At 47.7% G+C, this 24,795-nt stretch overlaps 1 protein-coding gene across 1 annotated transcript in view; it reads right to left on the bottom strand.

Annotated features, from left to right (window-relative positions):
* Positions 1-398: 398 nt before the first annotated feature.
* TKTL1 (transketolase like 1) overlaps positions 399-24,795 on the bottom strand; it is a 37,727-nt gene continuing 13,330 nt past the window's right edge. Inside the window, exons 6-13 of the mRNA XM_008250299.5 lie at positions 23,556-23,749; positions 16,738-16,902; positions 9,155-9,311; positions 7,410-7,540; positions 5,375-5,458; positions 3,074-3,170; positions 2,207-2,326; positions 399-1,198 (exon numbers count right to left, since the gene is read on the bottom strand). Of these exons, the coding sequence (XP_008248521.5) occupies positions 1,026-1,198; positions 2,207-2,326; positions 3,074-3,170; positions 5,375-5,458; positions 7,410-7,540; positions 9,155-9,311; positions 16,738-16,902; positions 23,556-23,749 (1,121 nt within the window). The 3' untranslated portion in view covers positions 399-1,025. The remainder of the gene's footprint in view (positions 1,199-2,206; positions 2,327-3,073; positions 3,171-5,374; positions 5,459-7,409; positions 7,541-9,154; positions 9,312-16,737; positions 16,903-23,555; positions 23,750-24,795) is intronic.

The raw sequence follows: 24,795 nt of genomic DNA, 5'->3' as shown, positions 1-24,795 counted from the left end.
TTCTTAGAACAATTCCCGACACAAACTGGTCATGGCCCCAGAGATCCCAGATAAGCACTTCACAGGGGTTTAACGAAGTCCTAAGACACCCCAGACACAGGCAGTGTAACCTGAAGTGGAGTTTTAAATCTAAGGCCCATCCTGACCTGGCTGGCACATCCCCTGTACTGCAACCACAAGGTGGATTTGCTTGCAATTAAAAGGAGGCTCCAGAAAAGCTTTTCAGGCCATCTCTTGTATCTCTTGTTCTCCAGTGAGCGGCATATTCAAAGGCCACGAGCCTTTTCCAGGGCTGTTGGAGACCATGTGCCCTCTCTGGTTTACATACAAGATATTCCCTTAAGACTTTATTCTGGAGAAACCAAATCCCATAGAAGAAACAAGCTGAATAAGGCAGCTGCTTTTGAAATGCTTTATTAACAGTGTGGTGTGGAAACTGAAACCAGCCGTGCCCTCATCTCTTTACAGAACAGTCACCACGAGCAGCACAAGACATCGTAACAGCTTCTGCTGCTCCAGCGCCTCTGCGCCGTGGAGGGGAGATGAAGGCAGAGGCTCGCAGCAATTCCAGGGCAACCGCAGTCACACATCACCCAGGGAGCTGCAGGTAGGAGGGCAGCACGTGGGACGTACACTGGAGACATCAGTGCTACGTCACAGTGCGAGGGCTGCTGTAAACCTGGGCTCACGCCTACAACTCAACTCCCACTTCACCTATAAGGAACATACAGTCAAGCTGTCATCTCCACACTGATCCTCTACCCAGTTAGCTGTAGGCACATCAGAACACTTGTAGCAAGTAGTTGTTTCGTTAGCTATTTTGCACTTAAATGAGTTTGGCTATGTAAGTATGATTTTTTTTTTAAAGGTAGTTAAGTTGAACTAAAGAATTAGGGATGAAAAAAGATGCTAATGGTTGTACTTTTTAAGTAGTACAACAGTATAGGCTTTAAAGGATTGTTGTAGAATAAGCAGAAATGTAAGGCAAAGGGGCCAGTCTTCTAAGGCCAAAGCCAACAGGCACTTTAGCTCTTTAAAACGCATTTCACGGACACCATGATGTGTCTAGCACTGATTCCAAACACATCCAGCAGCTCACTAGGTTTCCTGCTCCGGGGCACTCCTGCCACGGCCAGCTGATGAACCACAATGTCAGGCTCCATGGCGACGGCAGCACACACAGCTTCCCCAAGGCCACCTGGGGAAGGAAGCAAAGGGAGTTAGGCTCTTTTCTGGGAGTGCCTGTTCAGCCTGGAAGCCCCATGATGGCCTTGGAATTGGTTGGTCCCCAGGGGAAAGTGTCTTCACTAGTCACTGATCCACGCCCAGGTGTGGGGAACATGTGGCCTGTGGGCTGTGTAAGGCCCATAAAACCATTTGGCCCGGCCCTGCCAAGGCAACGGCAGGTGGGACTCCAAGCGTATTCAAAACATCTCTAGCAGGCTCGTTTGTAAGTGGATCGTTTTATACAGCCCACAAGTGATGTTGTAAGTGTCCAAATGGCCCTTGGCAGGAAAAAGGGTCCCCAAGCCTGAAAGCCCTCACTGTCTGCCCCGGGAGTTCTCATTCGCAAGTAGACGTCTCAAGCTGCTGCTGTCCCTGAGCAAAGTCCCGGTGGGAAGCCTTTTGGGCTGTGCCCCTCCCAGTGGGAGGAGCCTGAGGAGGGGCTTCTCCAGTCCCCATGTGCAGCTGGAGGCCCTTCCAGAGAATTAATCACCCATCATGCTGCTGCTCTGGGGGCCCTGCCACGTGAAACTCCTCACAGCACCACACTGCTTGCCCTACCTAACCTTCCCAGGCCCAAACCCCACCCAAGCTCCTCTCCCTGGCATGCACTTTTGTGCATTCACTGTGTTCTCTGCTTGCCAGGCACTGGTCCTTCTGGGGGCAGAGGTGGCTAGTGAGCAAGCTTTCTGGTCTCCTTCCCATTCACAATGCTGAGTAGCCTCTGACCTACCCCAGTGACCGGGCCCTACGCCCTGTGCTGGGGCCACACGAATGCCATGGATGTGGCCCCACCCCAAAGGAAGCAATCTATGTGGGAAGAGACACACCTACATGGATACACTGGAAACGAGTAATGATAAAAGGGCGCTGGGTGAGTGGGAGACTGGAGGTGATAGCCATGAGCTCAGCACTTTTCCAACAAGAAAAATACACTTCCTGCCTACACAAACTCAAAAACCACTCCCCACGCTGCACACACCTTCTGGGCAGTGATCTTCCACTGTGATAATCAGGCCGCCTGTGACTCTTGCACTGGAGATGATGGTGGCAGTATCCAGGGGTTTAATAGTAAACAGGTCGATGACACGGATAAAAATACCTGGAAAATAGGGGAGGCATTTATCCTAGTGGTTAAAAGCAGGTGAGGATGCCCAAGTCCCACACTGCAGTGCTCTGGCTTTAATCTCTGGCTCTAGCTCCTGACTCCAGTTCCCGCCGGTACAGACTCTAGCAACAGTAGTGATGGGTGAAGTAACTTGGGTTCCTATCACCCAAGTGGGAGACCTGGACTGCATTACTGGCTTTGGCCTTGGCCCTGCTCAGGCCATTACAGGCATCTGGGGAGTACACCAGTGGATGGGAGCTCTGTTTCTCCAATAAATTAAAAAAAAACATAGACTTGGAAACAGCAATAATTAGCTCAATATAATAAAGCAGGCTTCAAATCCTACATGAGAGTACTTGGGTTCAAGACCTGGTTCTGCTCCCAATTCCAGTGTCCTGTTTATATATACCCTGGGGGGCACCAGGCGATGGCTCAAGTACTTGCAACCTGACACCCATGTGGAAGACCCAGATTTGAATTCCCAGTTCCTGGTTTTAGCCTGGCTCAGCCCTGCCTGCTGCAGGCATTTGAAGCAGCTGAACCAGAATAGGAGATCTCCATCTGTCCGTCTCTTTCCCTCACTGCCTTTCAAATAAAATAATTGTTTTCCAATTAGAAAGTTATTTTAATAAAAAAGAACATGCAGACATAAAAGCAGAAAGACCAACTGGAGCATACCAGGTAGCTGAAGTCCTACCTCTCCCCAGCCTGAACTTCAATGTTGACACACAACCAACTGACCTTCTTTAGAAAGACCATCAGCAGCCAGTAAGGCTTCATGGAGAGTAACTCCAGCTCCAATAACTGTGACCTTGTCATTGACACTTTGGCGGACAACCTGGTATAGCAGCAACAAACAAAATGCTGTGGTTAGTATGTCTGCAGTGCATCTCAGAATGGAGGGCGCTCTGCTACACTGCCTTCTCCACTCCTAACACTCTCACTCCTTAACAATTCACAGCAGGGGCAGGCGTTTGGCTCAGCAGTTAGGACACCAGTTAAGACACCCACATCTCACACTGGAGTGCCTGGGTTCGATTCCTCTCTCTCCTGACTCCAGCTTCCTGCTGATGCAAACCTGGGGAGGCAGTGACGATGGTCCAAATTGCTGGGTTCCTCTACCTATGTGGCAAGCCAGTTTATGGCTTCAGCCAGCCCAACCCTGACTGCTGTGGGTGTTTGGGGAGTGAACCAGCGGATGGGAGCTCTTTCTCTATCCCTCAAGTAAGCAAGTTAATTAATTTAAAAAAACAATCCACTGTTTTTTAAAAGCTGAATTAGATGCTTTTAAAATTCAAGGCAAGCTCTTTGATAAGCTGTACTTTTTTTTTTTACTTTTCTTTTTTTTTTTAATTTATTTAATGAGCATAAATTTCCAAAGTACAGCTTATGGACCACAATAGCCTCCCCCCACCCCGTGTCTTCCCTCCCATCCACAACGCTCCCCTCTCCCACTCCCTCTCCCCTTCCCCTTCACATCACAATTAATTTTCAATTATCTTTATATACAGAAGATCAATTTAGCGTATGTTAAGTAAAGATTACATTTTGCTCCCACACAGAAACATAAAGTGTAAAATACTATTTGAGTACTAGTTATAGCATTAATTAAACACCTAAGAGTAATTGTGTATTAATTACAGAGCTCAACCAATAGTTTTAAGTAGAATATAAAATGCATCTTTTGCATTGTTGTGGCTTCCCCCCGACCGACCTCCCTCCCGTGGCCCTCCCCTCACCCACTTCCTCTCCCCTCCCCCCCCCATCACGTTTCATTTTCGGTTACCTTCATATACCGAAGATCAATTTAGTATATACTAAGCAGGGATTTCAACAGGTTGCACTCACACAACCGAACCAGGTATAGGGTATTGTTCGACTAGTAGTGTTTTTGAGTTTCATAGATAAACATATTAAGGACAGAGATCCTGCGAGGGGAGCATGAACCCAGTGACTCCCGTTGTTGATTTAACAATTGGCACTCTTATTTATGACGTCAGCAATCACCCGAGACTCTTGCTATGAGCTGTCTAGGCTATGGAAGCCCCTTGAGTTCATCAACTCTGAATTTGTTTAGTCAAGGCCATATCACAGTGGAGGTTCCTTCCTCCCTTCAGAGAAAGGCGCCTCTCTCCTTGATGGCCTGATCCTTCTGCTGGAGTGTTGTTCACCAGGATCCTTCATTTAGATTGTTTTTTTGCCACCATGTCATGGCTTTCCATGCCTGTGAGACTCTCATGGACCTTTTAGTCAGATCCGAATGTCCCAAGGGTTGATTCTGAGGCAGGAGTGGATAAGCTGTACTTTATGTTCTACAAACTCTCCTACCTCGAGAAAAAGACATGCCAAAATGTCCGTGAGCCACGTCATTTATTTACTCACTCCATAGAACTTTCTGGTTTTCCCCATGCCTGGCTTTAAAAACCAGGCCGAGCAGGAGGTGGAGCTTGGTGGGCAGGCCCAAAAGGCTGGGCTCACTGCCTGAACCTGAACCCTCGGCTTGCTGCTCAGGAACTATGAACCCCCTAGCAAGCTGCTTCCCTTCTCTTACCTTCATCTACAAACAGGGCTGATGCTCTGGGCTTCTCAGGGCTTTTCTGAGAACACCAGAGGCAGGAAGTGCCCAGCAGTCAGCAACCTTTATCAGCATGCCTACTGGTGAGGCTGTACCCCCACGTGCCAAGTCAACCTCAGAATTACAGGGGCAACATAGCTCGTCCCTTTTCTATAAGTGAACCCAGCAGATCTAGTGGTCATTTGAAATGGTTTCTGTGTGTACAAATTACAGCCAAGACACTCAAGTGCCTTCCAACTGCTATTACTTTAAGAGTCTTAAGGAAAAGAGACATCATTTGGAAAGCAGAAAGGTGCAGTTCAAGTGGCAACTGGTAGAGGGTTTCTTCCTGAGAAGCAGGTAAAGGTCACACATGATGTTGTGAAAAATGAAAGCAGAGAAAGGATGGTGCTTCCGACTACTGTGGGGGTACCTCGCGCAAGGTCTAGAACAGCTGTCTCCCACAGCTGGAGACCCGAAGCCCTCACCTTGGCTCTTCCAATCTTGAAGGTTTCTTGCGGGCTGTAAATAACTGGAGTTTCTGGCTGGCTGGTGCGAATGAAGCACATTCCCTAGGGTACAGATGAAGACCAGAGCCACAGTTTAGAGACCAAAAACATGGAACTCAGAAACCTTGGAAAAAAGTTGGCGGGGAAGGGAGCCCTCAACAGTTCTTTTTCAAACTAAAAGTGGAGCAAATGCTTTGGGGTGAGGGATAAGCATATATGACCACTGGAAAACAGGTCCCAAGTCCTCTGATCGTGCTATTGAGCCAGGCCAAAGTCCAAGCAGGACTAGGAAGCTTTGCACACTGTCGCTTTTCCTGACTCAGGAAAGATCTACCAAATACACAATGACTAGTTCTGTATCCACAGAGCAGAAACTCGGGGAGGGAGCCCTGTCTCACATGGAAATAGAAATCTCAGAACTCAACGTTAAACAAAAGTTCACTTTTGTCACAATAACTTATGATACTTCATCCTCAGAAAGACTTTAGACATCTGAATAGGAAATGACTCACATTTTCCCCAATAAGATGTAAATAGGTTTTTATCATCAACTTGAACACAAACATTTAGGAGTATTTAATACCCAAGTGACTACTTAAAAGTATTTGTTAATTTACATGCAGATTTAAACATACATTGTAAACTAGTATCCCAATAAACAAACACTGCTTTTGTTTACTCCCCCACCATGAGCCAGCTTCCCTCAATGTCATTTTGAGGTGTTAACTCAGCCTCAGGAACATGCATAGGCCCTAAGGGCAGCACACCGCAATTTCTGATGAGGCAGACACGTGCAGTCATCACCGAAGTGCAGACAGTGTGCCCCCAGCCCAGAGAACTCCCCCAGGCCTCTTTTCAGTCACTCTGTCCACCCCTTGAAAGTAAACTCTACTCTGATTTCTACTATGTATTCTGATTTTGGTTCTTCTGAATGTTCTATAAATAGCATCTTATGGCATGTATAAAATCATAAAACATTTGCCCAGATGTAACAAATAAAAAACCAATCATTAGAAAAACACACACGGTGTGGGTCCACTTTTTGAAAAAAAGAATCAGGGACAGGCGGATGGTACAGCAGCTGAGCCAGCACTCAGGATGCCTGCATCCCATACTGGAGTGCTTCAGTTCAAGTCCTAGCTCCGCTCCTGATGCACTTCCTGCTAATATGCACCCTGGGGGATAGCGTGTGATGGCTCAAGTACTTGGGTTCCTGTCACCCACACGGGAGACCCGGATTGTCCTGGCTCCTGGCTTTGGTATGGCCCAGCTCTGGTTTTTAAGCAATTGGAAAGTGAACCAGAAGATGTGGAATCTGTATCAACCTTTCAAATATCAAGTAATTTTTTTAAAAACCAAGGAACGGGCTGTCCACATGTGTTACACCTGCTTCGAAAGGGAGCCTATATGGTCTGCCCCAGCCATGCCCATCTTATAGTACAGGAGTTATAGGCAAGGTGTTGGGGGTGTGGGTAGAGCTGGTGAGGGGAGTGCGCTGAGCATTAGTTGGAGGGGCTGAAAAGATAAAGACTACACTCCCTAGTCTCCCTCACAGCTAGCTTCTGGACAGACTTTCCATGCCTGAAGTCTTTTAGGAGAGCAGCAAGGCTGGGGCCTTCTGCTTCTGAGGGCAAGCCAGGACCAGAGTCTGGGGGTTGTGTGCATAGTGACTACCACCCTACTCCAGCACTGCGGTGTGTCTGAAGTCCTACGGCCCCACAGCAGCTGCCCACTGGTGGGTCAGCACTCCAGTCTGGGCCCTGCCTAGGGCCGACTCCTAGGACTCGGTAAACATCTTTCATTAACCTTCTTGTAGTTCCGAATGCTCAGAGTGCTCCTGGTTCTAGCACTGAGCCCTGAAAGAGAGGGGCTGCTAGGTTTTGTCCAGGATGCCTCTGAATCATCTGCTGAGGAATGAAGTGGGGTGGGGGTGTGGAAATCTGATCATCAGTACCAAAGTAGTGGCTGAGCCCAGACACATTTTCTGTCTGAACTAGAATCCCTTTAAACATACCCTGGTGTTGGCTGCCAGACAGACAGCATTCTCGGTAGAGACAGCATCACTTGGATAGAAAATAGTGCAGTTGGGAATGGTTCGGAACATGGCCAGGTCCTCTAGGGCCATCTGGGATGGGCTGTCCTCACCTGCGAAAGCCACAATCCAACAAAACTATGAGCATACGTAACAAACGCCACCAGGAACCTGCCTCCACCTCCCTCACTTTTGAGAAGCAATGCAACCCTTCCTGCTCTTGAACTACAGAACCCCAGAAAACAGCCAATGACACAGTCACTGTAACTCATTAGCGGGACATCCCACCTTGAGATCTCATTGCTAACCGTGTGGACAGGCTGCCCTTGAGCACTGAAAGCCGTCTCTGCGAGTTGGTCACTCAGCATTCCTGACCAAACTGATTCAGTGCACTTCTCTTCAGGTGTTGTCCTTGCTGCCACCAAGTCTCAGCCCACAGCTTTCTCCTTAGGAGAGTTCCCCCAGGCTGTCCTTTTTCTCTGCTCTTGTAAGTCATCATATGCATTTCTCAAGGCCTTCTGAGTAGTTGAGTGCAGCACCCCTCTGGAGCACCCTGAGGGCTATGGTTCTTACTCAGGGCACCCTTAGGGTATACTTGGGAACCAAGGGAGAAGCACCATGGAAAGACAAATCTGAGTGTACGAAGGACAGCTGAGCCCCTCGGCTTGGAAGGGGGCTGTCACTGTGCACACTGCCTTGCCTAGGACTGAAACCTAACCTCAGAAACTCTGCTCCTCTTTGAGTTGGAGGGCCCCAACTCCAGGAGACACTTCTTCACTGATCTAGCCCGTGGCAACAACTCTGGGCCAGTCCCCAGGCTCTGTGCCTGGCCCAACTGCAAGTTGCTGCTGCCGGCTGCCACGGCGCCCTACTCTCTGCTCTCCCTCAGCTTCACACACCCAGCCAAGTTTCCCTGATTCAGCCAGGTTATCTTATTCAGCCTCATCCCCCACGTCGTCACTTGCTCCCTAACACACACCTCTGGATTCTAGGACAAATGTGAGCCATCGTATGTATCTAGAGGGCCTGCCCCATCACAAGCTGGTCAGGTGAATCATCTCGGTCATTCATGAACACAACCCCTAGACACTCAGTTTTGCTGTTCACATGTTCTGGGACACTCCATTTCTCAGCAGCATCGGCCTCTTTTCTCAGACTCACTCAAGTCCACACTTGACTCCCCTGCCCCACCAGCAGCACATACCTCGTCCCAACCCTCTCAAGTGGCCTGTGTTCCCGCTGCCCAGAAATGTCTAGCTTGCTCAGCCAGGTCAACAGCCCCAGAACACTGGCTGCACTGGCAGCATTGCTGTTCTGCACTGACCCCACCTTCCTCGAGGGCTCCCTCTATTCTTTCTGAGCAGGCTGTCTAGCTGCTCAAAGTCCTCCTCTCTCCCCTCTGCCCACATTGCTTATCCCATTCCACTGCCGCCATACCGAGGGTGGACAGGAACCCTGGGACTCTGTGCTGTCCCTAATCCTATCTAGTAGGAGCAAGGCACAGAAGAGGTGCTCATGAAGTACTTCATAGTGAGTGCAAGGGTGTACACTGCACAGCAACACCAGGAGGTACACTTCAAAAGCCACCCAGAATATCCGAACACTTACAAAACCCAACGTAGCTTTTAAAAAAGGAGGAACTCAAAAGTTCAAGCTCAAGGTATCACACAAAAATCTTTCTTTGTAAGGAGAGAGGCTATTAAGATGGCAGCCTTTGGAACTCATACCCGCGGTCACCCCACAGTGGGAGCCAATAAGGCAGATGCTGCTTTCACAGGTGGCTCCCAACCGCAGCTGACTGAATGCTCGGGTCAAAAAGGTGGCAAAGGTGCTTGCAAAAGCTATGGTCCGACCACGGATGGCACAGCCCAGTGCCACGTTCACCTGCAACACAAAGAATGTGAGTTAGAACATCCCTGCTCCCCAGTTTAGACTGCATGGTCCCACGATGACTTTGACTCTGCATTAACCCAACTGCGGCTCTGCAGGCCTAGCCTGTTTCCTCTCCATTTCTCAATTTTTTTTCCCAAGCCTTCTCCATCCACCACTCTTCCTGCTCAGAGTGAACCCTCACCTCCCGGGGAACAGAAAGGGAATAGTTTGCCCCGCCCCTCCCCATGCATAGCCCTGAACCCCCTAAGGATGACTGGCCTGCTGCTCATCTTGAATCTTGTCTCCTCTGGTGTGCTCAAAGGTCCTGCTAATTATGCATTAGCACTTCCCCACCTGTACTCCATCACCAGCTCCCTTCCCTGGATCATTCCACTACCAAGGACACACCACTACTTTCCATCTCCACTCTGCCAGCTGGCCTTGTCTTCCCTTCACTGTCCCACGTGGGTATCTTCTTCACAGAAAACAAAAAGCTGTCCACTCACTGTCCCTGCTTGCTCATCTTCCACTCTCTTCCAGCTTTAACCCCATCTCGGCTGCCATTCCCAAGAGGGACCTTTAAGCTGCCACCTTGGCTGGCATCTCACGTGACTTCTTGTCAACATTTGGCACAACTACCAGGCCCTGCCTTCCTCCAGGCATCTCCTTCTCGAAGTTTCTGCAATGTGCTAACTGGCCCAGTCCTCCTGCCTCACCACATCTTTCCCACAGGCTGCTGCAGTGAGTCCTCAGGGCTCCACGTTCCCTGACTTCCTCCTTTACCTTCTGGTCCTGGGAAGGTCCAATACAGTCCTGGCTCTCTGATGGTCCCTTACTATTCTGATCCACATCATGGTCATGACTTCAACTTGAAACTTACCTCCCCTTGAACTCCATGCTCATATAGTCCAGTAGACTTCAGACTGGAGAGGGTAAGCAAAGATTTTCCAAGGGGAATGTGGTCATGACTGATTCCAAAGTCAAGATCTGTGACTCACTATAGACTTGGTGCTACATTCATCTGCCAGAGAAGGGACTGTAGACTTGTTTCCCACTATCTCCTTAAGAATCATCTTCTACTGGGACCAGTGTTGTGGCGTAGCGGGCTAAGCTGCCACCTGCAATCTCGGCATCCCATGTGGGCACCGGTTCAAGTCCTGGCTGCTCCACTTCCAGTCCAGCTCCCTGCTAATGTACCTGAGAAAGCAACAAAATATGGCCCAAGTACTTGGGCCCCTGCACCCATGTGGGAGACCTGGATGAACATCTTGGCTCCTGGCTTTGGTCTGGCCCAGCCCTGGCCATTGCGGCTATTTGGGGAGTGAACCAGCGGATGGAAGATATTTCTATTTCTTCCCCTCTCTCTGTAACTCTGCCTTTCATATGAATAAAAAATAAATCTTAAAAAATCACCTTATATCAACCCAACTTCAAAAAGGCATGCCCCTCACTCACATCTTGTGAGTATAAAATTTCCAGACCAATCTAAGGACAATTTGAAATAAACATGCTGGCGTTGAGAAAGTCAAGAACTTAAATGATTGGAGGACAGATCCTTCTGTCAAGTAAGGTGATTACCAATTCTTTACTTTCGACAAAACTGAAAGAGAACCTAATAGTATTGTCGACTCTTAAAAATAAATAAAATGGTTTATAAAAGATTACCTATCTACTTATTTATTTAAAAAGGGAGGGAGGGTGGGAGGGGAAGAGAGAGAGATATCCCATCTGTGGCTTCACTCCCTAAATGTTCACTGGCGGGAGCTGGAATTCAATCCAGGTCTCTCGTGTGGGCAGCAGGAACCCAATTATTTGAGCCATTCCACTGTCTCCCAGGGTGCATAAGCTGAAATCAGGAGAGGAACTAGAAGATAATAAACTCAGGTACTATAATACGGGAGGGCCAGTGCCCCAACCAGCATCTTAACCACTAAACCAAATGCCTGTTCCCCCACAAACAATTTTAAATGAATAATCACTGTGAATTTCAACTTATAATTGGCAACAAATTTAAAGAACTGAATGATGAGGGCCAGTGCTATGGTGTAGCAGGTGGAGCTGCTGCCTGCAGTGCTGGCATCCCACATGGGCGCTGGTTCGAGTCTCGGCCGCTCAACTTCTAATACAGCTCTTTGCTATGGCCTGGGAGGGCAGTGGAGGATAGCCCAAGTCCTTGGGGCCCTGCACTTGCATGGGAGAACCAGAAGAAGCTCTGGTTCCTGGCTTCTGATTGGCGCAGTTCTGGCCATTGCAGCCATCTTGGGGGGGGGGGTGAGCCAGCAGGTGGAAGACCTCTCTCTCTGCCTCTGTAACTCTGCCTTTTGAATAAATATTTTTTTCTTAAAAAAAAAAACCGAATGACATTCCTACAACAAAACTCCCATTTTCATCTACTTATGAGGGAACTTCAAAAAGTTCTTGGGAAACACGTTAACAGAAAAACCATACATGGATTTCAAAATTATCTTGTACTGAAATACTCACCTTCTGTTTCTATTTTACATGAACTTTTTCAAGTATCTTGGTACTTATGTGAACAAGGTTTCTTAGCATTTAACATCATTGAAATGAAAAACAGGAACAGAATTCGCTGTAAGCCATATTTCATTCAAATTATAAATATATTTATCCATTGGCATATGACGGTACTTCCAAAAGTTCATAATGCGTGTGTATCACAGAAATATGTGTAAGACAGAGATCTTCCATCTGCTGGTTCACTTCCCAAATAGCCACAATCACCAGGGCTGGGCCAGGCCTAAGCCAGGAGCTTCATCCAATTCTCCTATGTAGGTGCAAGGGCCCTAGGACTCGGACCACCCTCTGCTGCTTTCCCAGGTGCATCAGCAGGGAGCTAGATTGGAAGTAGAGCAGCCAGGGCATGAACTGATGCCTGCCTGGGATGCTGGCATTTGCAGGTGCCAGATCAATACATTATGCTACAACACTGGCCCTAGGTTTCAAATTTTTTATACCAAAACAAGCATCTTAAAAATTTTTCTATATTTATTTGAGAGGAAGAGAGAGGTAGAGAGCGAGATAGATCCTATCTTTTGGTTTACTTCCCAAAAGCTTCCAACAGCCAGGCCAAAACTGGGAGCTGGGAGCCCAATCCAGGTGTCCCACATTGGGTAGCAGGAATCCAACCACTTGAGCCATCACTGCTGCTTTCCTGGGTCCACATTAGCAGGAAGCTGGAATAAGGAACTGGAGGCAAGCATCAAAACCCAGTCCTCCAATATGGCATGCAGATGTTTTAACCAGCACCTCAACCACCAGGCTAAATGCCCACCCCAAACTTATCATTTAATTCCACTTTTCCGTGAGTAACAATAACCACAGCTCACTCCATAAGGAAAAATGTTCATGCTCAGAGGCCTACAGGTGTATGAAACTTACAAGAAGCTATCAACTTGTATACAAATTTTTGTTAAAAAGAAGGACAGGATGACCAAGAAAAGGCTTTCATGCATAAAGATAGCCTGGAGAAAGGGAAGGGAAAGAAGAACTCAAGCAGAAAATGAGGGATTTACTTTCTCACAAAGAAAACTGTCTTGGTGTAATCTTTAATTGAATACTTTAAATATTAATTTAAAATATAAAAATTTTCAGTATCTAGACAATCGCATCCTTTGCAACTATTTAAATTCACTGTTTAGATGTTGAGGCCAGCGCTGTGACAAGTAGTTCAGCAGCTGCTTGTGATACAAGCACCCCACATTAGAGCACTGGTCTGTTGATCCAGCTCCCTGCTAATGCACCTGGGTAAGGCGTAGATGGCCCAAGTGTTTGGGTCCATGAGACCCATGTGGGAGACCCAGATGGAGATTCCAGTTCCTGGCTTCAGCCTGGCCCAATGCTGACTGCTGTGGCCACGGAAGATCTCTCCCCTTTTGTCTCTATTGCTCTTCCAAATACATAAGTAACAAAATACATCTCTTTTTAAAATGTAGATTTTAACTTAATACTAGGCAAAGAGATACACTGATTAGAAAAACATATTCAGGGCCGGCGCCGGGGCTCACTAGGCTAATCCTCTGCCTGTGGCGCCGGCACACCGGGTTCTAGTCCTGGTTGGGGCGCCGGATTCTGTTCCGGTTGCCCCTCTTCCAGGCCAGCTCTCTGCTGTGGCCCGGGAAGGCAGTGGAGGATGGCCCAAGTCCTTGGGCCCTGCACCCGCATGGGAGACCAGGAGAGGCACCTGGCTCCTGGCTTCGGATCAGCGCGGTGCGCCGGCCACAGTGCACCGGCCGTGGCGGCCATTGGAGGGTGAACCAACGGTAAGACAGGGAGACCTTTCTCTGTCTCTCTCTCTCACTGTCCACTCTGTCAAAAAAACAAAAACAAAAACATATTCAGGCCGGCACTGCAGCTCACTTGGCTAATCCTCCGCCTGCGGTGCCGGCACCCCGGGTTCTAGTCCCGGTTGCTCCTGTTCCAGTCCAGCTCTCTGCTGTGACCCGGGAGTGCAGTGGAGGATGGCCCAAGTGCTTGGGCCCTGCACTCGCATGGAGACCAGGAGGAAGCACCTGGCTCCTGGCTTTGGATCAGTGCAGCACGCCGGCCATAGCGGCCATTTGGGGGGTGAACCAAAGGAAGGAAGACCTTTCTGTCTCTCTAACTCTGCCTGTCAAAACAAACAAACATATTCAGTGGCTTGGAGAGCAAACAAATCTGTGGACAGCTAGCTCATCTACTGGCAACTATCTGATGCCCATATCTCCTTAGTGACCCCAGAGAGCTCCTGATGGTGCCCCCAACCCACTCTTCCCCAGTCTGGTCAACCTCTCGAGATTACAGCTCTCATGTGGTGCTCTGGACGATATACCCCCCGACCCTGGCGTCCCACTGGCCCTGTTGCTTCAGTCCGAGCCTCAGCTCCTTCACCTCGTCTCTCTCTCCCCCACTCTCCACACTGCAGTGTCTTGGAACACATACTGTTGCTTTTATGCCTAAAGCCCTCTGATGGTTTTCCAGCAAATGGCAAGGACCCAGGGATGCCAAAAGTGGCCCTTGAGACCCCTTTTGATGGGCCCCCACAGACCTTTCTGAGCAACTTCCTGTGTGCTCCTCAGGCTCCTGCAACTTGGCCTTCCCTCTGCTCCTGACCACCCCGAATTTGGGTCTGCCTTAGAGCTGGCCATGCCTTCTGCTGGGAATGCCAACCCTACACCTGTCAAGGGCACTTCTTGTCATCAGAGGTTCAGCTTAAATGTCCTCTCTTCCAACAGGCTATCCCTGGTTGTCCACAGCCACACTCTTTCTGTAGCCACCTCTTTCAGCACAGCACTGAATACTACCTGCTGGCTGCTGCTTCACTGGTTTTCTTCCAATAGTGAGAACATTTCAGCAGGCACAGAGTATTTGTAGGTGGCTGAAGCCACCAACAAGTAAGGGAGCAAGTTTTTTGTTAGGAGAGTCAATCCAAAAACTTGGAGTGCATTTTTTTCCCACCCAAAATGAAAATAGCTTAATGGGACCCATGGAAACACACACACATTCTTAAAATTGTGGTGACCTACTTCACCGAACAGGGATGCTCCAAAACCCACAGCGACAGAGTCAAGACACACCAGGGAGGAATAAGCAGGCCAGTACAGCATGAAACCCAAGGCCCACGGAGAGCTGGCTGTGAACACCAGCTACACTGGGCTGCCAGTGGAATCCAGCTAACTGTCCTCACAGGGCAATGCTGGTCCATGCTGGCAGTGCATTTCACTTTCAAAATAATCCAGAAATTTGGCTTCTCTATAAAGTCTCTTGGTTTTTAAATGCTGGCAACTAATCTGAAATTTGTTTTCCTTTAAAAATTTGTATTTGTAGCCGGCGCCGTGGCTCACTAGGCTAATCCTCCGCCTTGCGGCGCTGGCACACCGGGTTCTAGTCCCGGTCGGGGCGCCGGATTCTGTCCCGGTTGCCCCTCTTCCAGGCCAGCCCTCTGCTGTGGCCCGGGAGTGCAGTGGAGGATGTCCCAAGTGCTTGGGCCCTGCACCCCATGGGAGACCAGGAGAAGTACCTGGCTCCTGCCATCGGATCAGCGCGGTGTGCCAGCCGCGGCGGCCATTGGAGGGTGAACCAACGGCAAAGGAAGACCTTTCTCTCTGTCTCTCACTGTCCACTCTGTAAAAAAAAATTGTATTTATTTATTTATTTGATAGGCAGATAGACACGCACACACACACACACACACACACAGATCCTATCTGATGGCTCATTCCCCAAATGCCTGTGAGGACCCAAGGGTGGGGGCCAGGAACTCAACTCAGGTCTCCTACTTGAGTGGCAGGAACCCAATCACTTGAGGCATCACTACTAGGCCTCCGTTGGCAGGGAGCTGGAGTCAGGAGCCAGAGCCAGGAATGGAACCAGGTGCTCCCATATGGGAAACCAGCATCTTGACTGCTAGGCCAAATGCTCATGCCTAAAAAGTTTTAAATACTACTCGTTTCAAATAAAATCTCTCTGTGGTCACATGAAATCTGCTACCCTGTGGTTTTCTGACTAGAAGAAAACTCACTGAATTACACAGTACTATTTTTAGCTTCTGTGACTGAAAGACAGGAGATGGGTACAACAGGGCTTTGGTGTTCAAGCAGTTGCCAGCATGAGCTGCTTTCCTGGGGAGGCAGTAGGCACAGATAGCAGAACAGCTTTACCCAATGCACCAGCTCTAACCTACTGGTATTCTTGAGGCTGCAATTAGTGTAATATTTGCATACCTGTAACTTATCAGGCCTGTGCTATGTTGAGAAAAACCACATCCCAGAAGCTCTTCAATCTATGTGCCTCTGGGTGGTTTTAAGATGGCTTAGTTTGGGGCCAGTGCTGTGGCGCAGTGAGTTAAAGCCCTGGCCTTAAGTCGGTTCTAGTCCTGGCTGCTAGCTCTCTGCTATGGCCTGGGATAGCAGTGGAAGATGGCCCAAGTCCTTGGGTCCCTGCACCCACGTGGAAGACCTGGAAGAAGCTCCTGCTCTTGGCTTCAGATCAGCACAGCTCCGGCTGTTGTGGCCATTTGGGGAGTGAACCATCGGATGGAAGACACCTCTCTCTGTGTCTCTACCTCTCTCTGTAATTCTGTCTTTCAAATAAATAAAATAAATCTTAAAAAAAAAATAAAAAGATGGCCTAGTGAGAGCCTGGACAGGGCAGAAAAAGTTCCTAGCAAGCTCAAGTTGATATGGGCCTTGACCCCTGGGGTCAGAGGGCACTAGGCCCAGAGGTCCCACTGGCTGTGGTCCTCAGTATGCTGCCCTTAGACAACCTGAAGAAGGTGCAGTCCACCACATCCCTCCTAGAACACCTAGAAGCTACCTTTCAAACTCAGTCCAACTATTTGCTCTCCAGTCCCTTTGCTTTTATGAATGGCAAAAAAACTGAATTGCAGGGTGGGCCATAACAGTCCATGAGAAGACCCCAGAGACTCAAACAGAACACTCACCATGTTTTGCTCAGCAAGAAAACAGTCAATGAAGCGCTCAGGGTGCTCTTTCTTGAATATTTCGGAGAAAGTAGCATTCTTGGTGTCACCATCCAGCACAACGACTCTGTCATTTGCATAACCCAGTTTGGCTAGAGCCAAACCACAGGCTTTCCGAGTAGCCACCTACGAGAAAGTCAAGTGGTAGCATTTCATGAAATGCATTTAGAAGAAAAGAACCATTTTGTAGATTTACAGTCACCTATGTTGATGAAGTAGGTGAACTTCCAAGGCCAGTGCTGTAGCACAGTGTGTTAAACCGCCACCTACAATGCTATCATCCCATATGAGCGCCACTTCGAGTCCTGGCTGCTACACTTCTGATCCAGCTCCTTGCTAACGCACCTGGGAAAATAGCAGAAGATGGCCCAAGTGCTTGGGTCCCTGAATCTACATGGGAGACCCAGAGAGGAAGCTCCCAGTTTCAGCCTGGTGCAACCCTGGCCATACGGGAGTGAACCAGCAGATGAAAGACCTCTCTCCCCCACTCTAACTCTGCCTTTCAAATAAATCTTAAAAAAAGGTAAACTTGGGACTCACCAGTGATCTTTTGTAAGATCATACACGTGAGCTACTAGCTTATCTTAAACCCATACCTGGTTCATTGGGTATCAACTTCTCAAAAACGTCCCCTACACAATTGATGTGCTACTTAACTTGTTTTCAGCTCATGCTCTTTCTGGTTAATATCCTCCTATTTCTAGTTCTCAAGCACGTAACACTTCATAACTCAACAGAATTTCAGATGTTAATTTGTCTTGGTATACTTTTTAAATTGCTCTGCTACATTAATTGGTCTCTCATCCAAAGCTTACAGATGCCATTTTATTTGAAAAATTTACTTCAACTCAATATATTCCCTGTCCCATCCATAAAGTTTATTAAAACTTTTAAAATTTTTTCCCAAAATACAAATGTCTGAGTGATTTTTTTAAGTTACAGAACTGGGGGCTGGTATTGTGGCACGGTGAGTTAGGCCACCCTGTGGGATGTCTGGTTTGAGTCCCAGCTACTTCGTGTTTCCGAACAAGCTTCCTGCTAACATGACTAGGAGGCAGGTGTTGGACCAAGTACTTGAGTCCCTGACACCCACGTGAGAGACCCAGAAGGAGTTCCTGGCTCTGGGCTTTGGCCTGGCTCACCCCTGACTGTTGCAGGCATTTGAGATGTGAACCAGCAGCTGGAACATCTGTCTCTGTCTCTTCTTGTCACTTTGGCTTTCAAATAAATAAATTCATAAAAATATAAATTATATAACTGATAATACTCATTGCAAAAACAAAATATCTAACGTTAGAACCATGGTATCACTAATAAAGAATTCCATTAGGATACTCCATGAGATTGGACTGAATCTATAAATTAACTTAGGGAAGAACTGACATCTTTACAATGTTAACTTTTTCATTGAAAAAGTTTGGTAATCCCCAAACTATCATACATAGAACTAAATGTAAACATAGAATTAAAATTGAGTATGACCCAGTAATTGTACTCCTAGCCATATACCCAGGAAAAAGTGTATTACCTGTACAAAGACATACACAAAATAGCCAAAAGGTGTAATAGCCAAAATAGCCAAACCAAATGTCTCAACAGATGAATAGATATTGTGGTATATATTAATACAATGAAATATTATCTGACCATGAAAAGGAATTAAGTACTGATACATGCTACAGTGTGGATGGATGTTGAAAACATTGCTAAAGGAAAGTCAGACACTAAAGATCACACACTGTATGACCCCACTCAAGTGAAATGCCCAGAATAGGCAAGTCCAGAGACTAAAGATACTCAGTGGTTTCCTGGAGCTGGAGATTAGAAACAGAGCAACTGCTAATGCATCAAAGTTCTTTCTAGGGTACTGGAAATGTAACACTGACTTTATTTTCTTGATGACTACACAATCAGGTCAGAATTGTATACTTTAAATGGGTAAATTACATGATATATGAATTACGTATCAATAAAACTGTTTAAAAAAACACACAAGGTTTGCCTTTTATTTGCCTTCTTTCTGCAACCAGGTGCTACAAAAACAATTCTTAGGAGTGGGCATTGTGCTGCAGCAGGCTGAGCTGCCACTTAGGACATGCCAGTGCCAGTTTTTTTTTTTTTGACAGGCAGAGTGGACAGTGAGAGAGTGAGACAGAGAGAAAGGTCTTCCTTTGCCGTTGGTTCACCCTCCAATGGCCGCCGCGGCTGGCGCGCTGCAGCCGGCACACCACGCAGATCCAATGGCAGGAGCCAGGTACTTATCCTGGTCTCCCATGGGGTGCAGGGCCCAAGGACTTGGTCCATCCTCCACTGCACTCCCTGGCCACAGCAGAGCTGCCAGTGCCAGTTTTAAGTCCTGGTTTCTCTGCTTCTAATCCAGCTTCCTGCTAATGCCCCTGGGAGGGCAGTACATGAAGGCCCAAGTACTCAGATTCTTGCCACCCACACGGGAGACTTGCATGGAGTTCCTGCTTTCTGGCTTTAAAAAATATTTGAAAGGAAATTACACGAGAAAGGGAGAGACAGAAATCTTCCATCCACTGGTTTACTCCCCAATGGCTATAACTGGGCGAGGCTGAAGTCAGGAACCAGGAGCTTCTTCTGAGTCTCCCATGTGGTTGCAGGCTCCCAAGTACTCAGGCAATCTTCCATTGCTTTCCCAGGCACATTAGCAGGGAGTTGGATGGGAAGTGGAGCAGCTGGGAATCTAACTGGTGCCCATATGAGATGCTGGTGTTACAGGCAGCGGCTAAACCTGCTACATCACAATGCCAACCCCTTCTGGTTTTGACCTGGTCCAGCCCTGGCTACTGCATACATCTGGGGACTAAATCAGTGGTTGGAAGATCTCTGTTATTCTGCCTTTCAAATGAATAAATCTTTTTTTTTTTTTTGACAGGCAGAGTGGACAGTGAAGAGAGAGAGAGAAAAAGGTCTTCCTTTGCCGTTGGTTCACCCTCCAAATAAATAAATCTTAAGAAAATATTCTTAGACCAGTGGATGAGAGCTATTTCTGTGCTATGCTTTTTTTTTAAGATTTATTTATTTATTTGAAAGGGTTACAGAGAGTGGTGTGGCAGAGGCGGAGGGGGAGGGGGAGGCAGAGAGGGAGAGGTCTTCCATCTGATGGTGCACTCCCCAATTGGCCACAACGGCCAGAGCTGTGCCAATCCGAAGCCAGGAGCTTCTTCCAGGTCTCCTACTTGGGTGAGGGGCCCAAGCACTTGGGCCATCTTCTACTGCTTTCCCAGGACATAGCAGAGAGCTGGATTGGAAGAGGAGCAGCCGGGACTAGAACTGGCACCCATATGGGATGCCAGCACTGCAGGTGGAGGATTAACCTACTGTGCCACAGCACCAGCCCTCTATGCTTTTCAAATAAACAAATTTTTAACAATTTAATTTTTTTTAAAAAATGCAATGTGTGTACAGTACAAAAATCCAAAGTTCTAGTGGGGCACTGAAGGAAGACACCATTTTCCCCTGATCCCATCCCACCATCCCCAGGGCTAACAGCAGCAGCTTTGGGAGGCACTCTGAGAAATGGCCAATGCACCAACATTTGGTGAGCATTTCTTATATATAAGGCGTTCATTTATTTATTTGAAAGGCAGAGTGACAGAGGGAGAGACAAGAGATCTATCTGCTGGTTCACTCCCCAAATAGCTTCCAAATGGCTGAAGGCAAGAGCCAGGAACTCCACCTGGGTCTTCTTCCACATGGGTGGTGGGGGCCCAAGTACTTAGGCCATGTTCAGCTGCCTTCCTAGGCACAGTAGCAGGGAGCTAGATCAGAAGCAGAGCAGCGGGGACTTGAACTGGCACTCCAACACAGGATGCAGGCACTGGGGCTTTCCACAACACCAGCTTTTGATCCTCCTCTTTTTTTTTAAAAAAGATTTATTTTATTTATTTGAGAGGCAGAGACAGAGAGGTAGAGACAGTTGTCTTCCATCTGCTGGTTCACTCCCCAGATGGAGCTGCACCGATCCAAAGCCAGGAGCCAGGAGCTTCTTCTGGGTCTCCCATGTGGGTGCAGAGGCCCAAGGACTTGGGCCATCTTCTACTGCTTTCCCAGGTCATAGCAGAGAGCTGGATTGGAAGTGGAGCAGCCAAGACTAGAACCGGTTACCATATGGGATGCTGGCGCTTCAGGCCAGGGTGTTAACCCACTGTGCCACAGCGCTGGACCCCCTCTTCTTTTTTTAAAGATTTACTTGAAAGGCAGATATACAGAAAGAGACACACAGAGAGAGAGACAGAGATCTTCCTTCCACTGATTCACTCTCCAAATGGCTGCAGCAATCAGGGCTAGGCCAGGTGGAAGCCAGGAGCCTGAACTCCATCTGGGAGTCTCCCATGTGGATAGCAGGGGCCTAAGCACTTGGGCCATCCTCCATTGCTTTCCCAGGTGCATTAATAGGGAGCTGAATCAGAAGTGGTGCAGCTGAGATTGAACTGGCACCCGTATGCATGCTGGCATCACTGGCAGTGGTTTAACCCATTGTGCCACAATACCAGCTACTCTTGTTATTCAACTGCAAAGGCTAACACTTCCAGAGGGGCTGAGTTACTCTACCAGATGAACAAGAAATGACTTCACCCTTACACATGAAAATAGCTCTAGATTTCAGTTATCTGGATCTATAATCAAACTAGCATCTCACCAGTCTTATTTTGTTAATATTATATATACATGTATGTATGTATGTATTTAAAGATTTACTTTTATTCACTTGAAAGGCAGAGTTGTAGAGAGAGGTAGAGGTCTTCCATCTGCTAGTTCACTCCCTAAATGGCCACAACTGGGGCTGGGCCAGGCCAAAGCCAGGAGTTTCTTCCAGGTCTCCCATGTGGATGGCAGAGGCCCAAGCACTTGGGCCACCCTTTGCTGCTTTTCCAGGTGCATTAGCAGGGAGATGGATTGAAGTAGAGCAGCCTGGACTCAAACTGGCGCCCATATGGGATGCCAGCACTGCAGGCTGGGGCTTTAACCTGCTGCACCACAGTGCTAGCCCCTAAGAGAATTTTTTTAGAACAAGAAATGATGTTGAATTCTGTGAACTAATTCTGTTTACATGTATAAATGTGATCCTACTTTTCCCTCCTCCTTTGACTAAATAATACAGTGGTGTAATACAGTGGTGAATTAGTAATTTCTGGTTTTACCATGCTGTGAAAGCAAAACAAATTCAGTAGAAGCCATACTTTAGAGATTTGATTTTCTTCCTAGATGTGTGACATGCAGCATACTATCCCCTCCAGTAATGCTGGCCCCTTTCTTTAGGTTTTTAAGTCCTGCATACTTCATGTCTGTTACAATATACCAGAATGTAGGATATAAAAATGATGGGTAAAAAACTAAAAGGCATGGTATGGTGGGTTAAACTGCCACTTGCAACACCGGCATCCTGTATGGACAATGGTCCATGTCCCAGCTACTCCACTTCTGATCCAACTCCCTGTTAATGTGCCTGGGAGAGCGGTTAAAGATGGCCCAAGTGCTTGGGCCCCTGTGGGCAACCCAGAAGAAGCTCTTGGCCTGGCTACTGTGGCTGTTTGGGAAGTAATTCAGTAGGTGGAAGATCATTCTCTTTTTTAAAAGAATTATTTATTTGAAAGACAGAATTACAAAGAGAGGTAGAGACAGAGGTCTTCCATCTGCTGGTTCATTCCCCAACTGGCCGCAATGGCTGGAGCTGTGCTGATCCAAAGCCAGGAGCCAGGAGCTTCTTCTGGGTCTCCCACATGGGTGCAGGGGCCTAAGGACTTGGGCCATCTTCTACTGCAATCCCAGGCCATAGCAGAGAGCTGGATCGGAAGAAGAGCAGCTGGGACTAGAACTGGCGCTCATATGGTATGCTGGCGCTTTAGGCCAGGGCTTTAACCTGCTGTGCCACAGCAGCAGCCCTGGAACATCACTCTGTTGTCTCTTGCTCTAACTTTGCCTTTCAAATAAATAAAAATAAGTCTCTAAAAATAGTCAAAAAACTCAAACATTTACACATGTAATTTGGTTCTCTCTAGAAAAAATATTTATTTGAAAAGCAGAACAACTGTGAGAGAAAGAGAGAGACAGACTGACATTGATCTTTCATCCACTGGTTCACTTTCCAAATGGCCATACAATAGCTAGGTCAGGGTCAGGCTGAAGCCAAGAGCAAGGAACTCCACCTGGGTCTCCCATTTGGGTGGCAGGGGCCCACGAACTTGGACCATCTTCTGCTGCACTCCCAGGATCATCAGCAGAAAGCTGGATCAGAAGTGAAGTAGCTGGGACTCACACTGGCACTCTGATATGGGATGATGGTGTCGCAAGCAGCAGCTTAATCCCCTGTGCCACAAGGTCAGTCCCTTGACTCTTTTCTGAAGAACTAGTTTTTAATTTGCCTGTCTCCTTGTCTAATCCCAAGACAGGGTTCCAAAGACCAGTCCACCTATCACCATCCTTAGTGTACACTCAGAATCACGGCAGTTTCATGCATTGCAGAGTATCAGGCCACAGACCAAAGTCAGGAAGCAAGAAAAAGCCAAAGAACACAAGGCAATAATAAATAGCAACTGGATAGTAAAAAAAGTCAGACCTAAGTAAGTGTGAAAGCAGATTAAAAAAAAGGGCATAGCTATTAAAAGAGGTGAGTTCATCTTTTTGGCTTATAACCATTAATTAAATGTCTCATAGTCTAGTAATTGGTTCTTCTATAGAAATCATAAGAATTCTATGTACTCAGTAGGAGATTCAGAACAATATCTTGTTCCATTATCCACCTTCTTGCTTACCCGGTCGCCAATTTCGTAAGCAGGCAAAGAGATCATCTTTATATCTGTGATGCTGACTTGAGGAGAATCCTCAATAGGGGGTTTTGGCACAAGATTGCTATTGGTCTGTATCTGGCTCTCAATTAACTTGATAATTACATCTGCTCTTTCTTTTGACACTGGTTTTCCATACCAACTTTCTGCATCTTCAACATCTGCAACAAAAACAAATAATAGTCATTTTCCCATAAATATTTAATAAGTGCCTTTTAGGTCATCTAAACACATTCTGACAATAGGGATGTCAGTGCAGGACTCACAGGATTAAGAACTTGGCACAGAGGGCCAGGGATGGTGTTACAGACTGAACAACCTGGATGAAAGCCCTCTGGCTTTGGAGGGGGCCACTTGCCCATGTAAAGTGAATGGAGGGGAAAGTGGGGAAGATGAAGCTGGAGAGACAGGCAGGGTAGACTATGGAGAGTGGGTCTTGTGGGTATAGGAGGAGGAACTGAATTTATCCAGAGCAGTTTTGAAAGTTATCAAAGGATTTGTGTCAGGGGAGTGAGTGGAAATTAGTTTGGAGGGAAGTATGCTAGAAGCGGAAAGCCCACTTGGGAAGCCACTGCAGTTCAGGGACAAGATGGGGTCTTAGCAATAATCATCACAGCAGAGAGAAACTTTACAGATGAGTATGGGGGAGGGGCACGTATGGGAAAGGCTGTGTTTTGGGAGGAAATACAGAACAATTTTATTCTAAAATGTCTACATATTCTTCCCACAAAATTGGTTAAATTTATTTGAAAGGGAGAGAGAAAGAAAAGCCACCTGCTGGTTCACTACCCAAATGTCTGCAACAGCTAGGGCTTGACAAAGTCAAAGGCAGGGACTCAACCACTTGAGCCATCATGTGCTGCCGTATGGGGCGTCCATTAGCAAGAAGCTAGACTGGAAGTAGAACAGGAACTAGAATCTAGCCGGCACCGCAGCTCACTAGGCTAATCCTCCACCTTGCGGCGCCGGCACACTGGGTTCTAGTCCCGGTCGGGGCGCCGGATTCTGTCCCGGTTGCCCCTCTTCCAGGCCAGCCCTCTGCTGTGGCCAGGGAGTGCAGTGGAGGATGGCCCAGGTACTTGGGCCCTGCACCCCATGGGAGACCAGGAAAAGCACCTGGCTCCTGCCATCAGACCAGCACGGTGCGCCGGCCGCAGTGCGCCAGCCGTGGCGGCCATTGGAGGGTGAACCAACAGCAAAAGGAAGA

The sequence above is a fragment of the Oryctolagus cuniculus genome, chromosome X (assembly GCF_051225735.1).
Source record: "Oryctolagus cuniculus isolate XC-2025 breed Fujian yellow rabbit chromosome X, ASM5122573v1, whole genome shotgun sequence".
NCBI classification, from domain to species: domain Eukaryota; kingdom Metazoa; phylum Chordata; class Mammalia; order Lagomorpha; family Leporidae; genus Oryctolagus; species Oryctolagus cuniculus.
The sequence above is the reverse complement of the archived record's forward strand: the minus strand, read 5'-3'. Positions and strand labels throughout refer to the sequence as shown.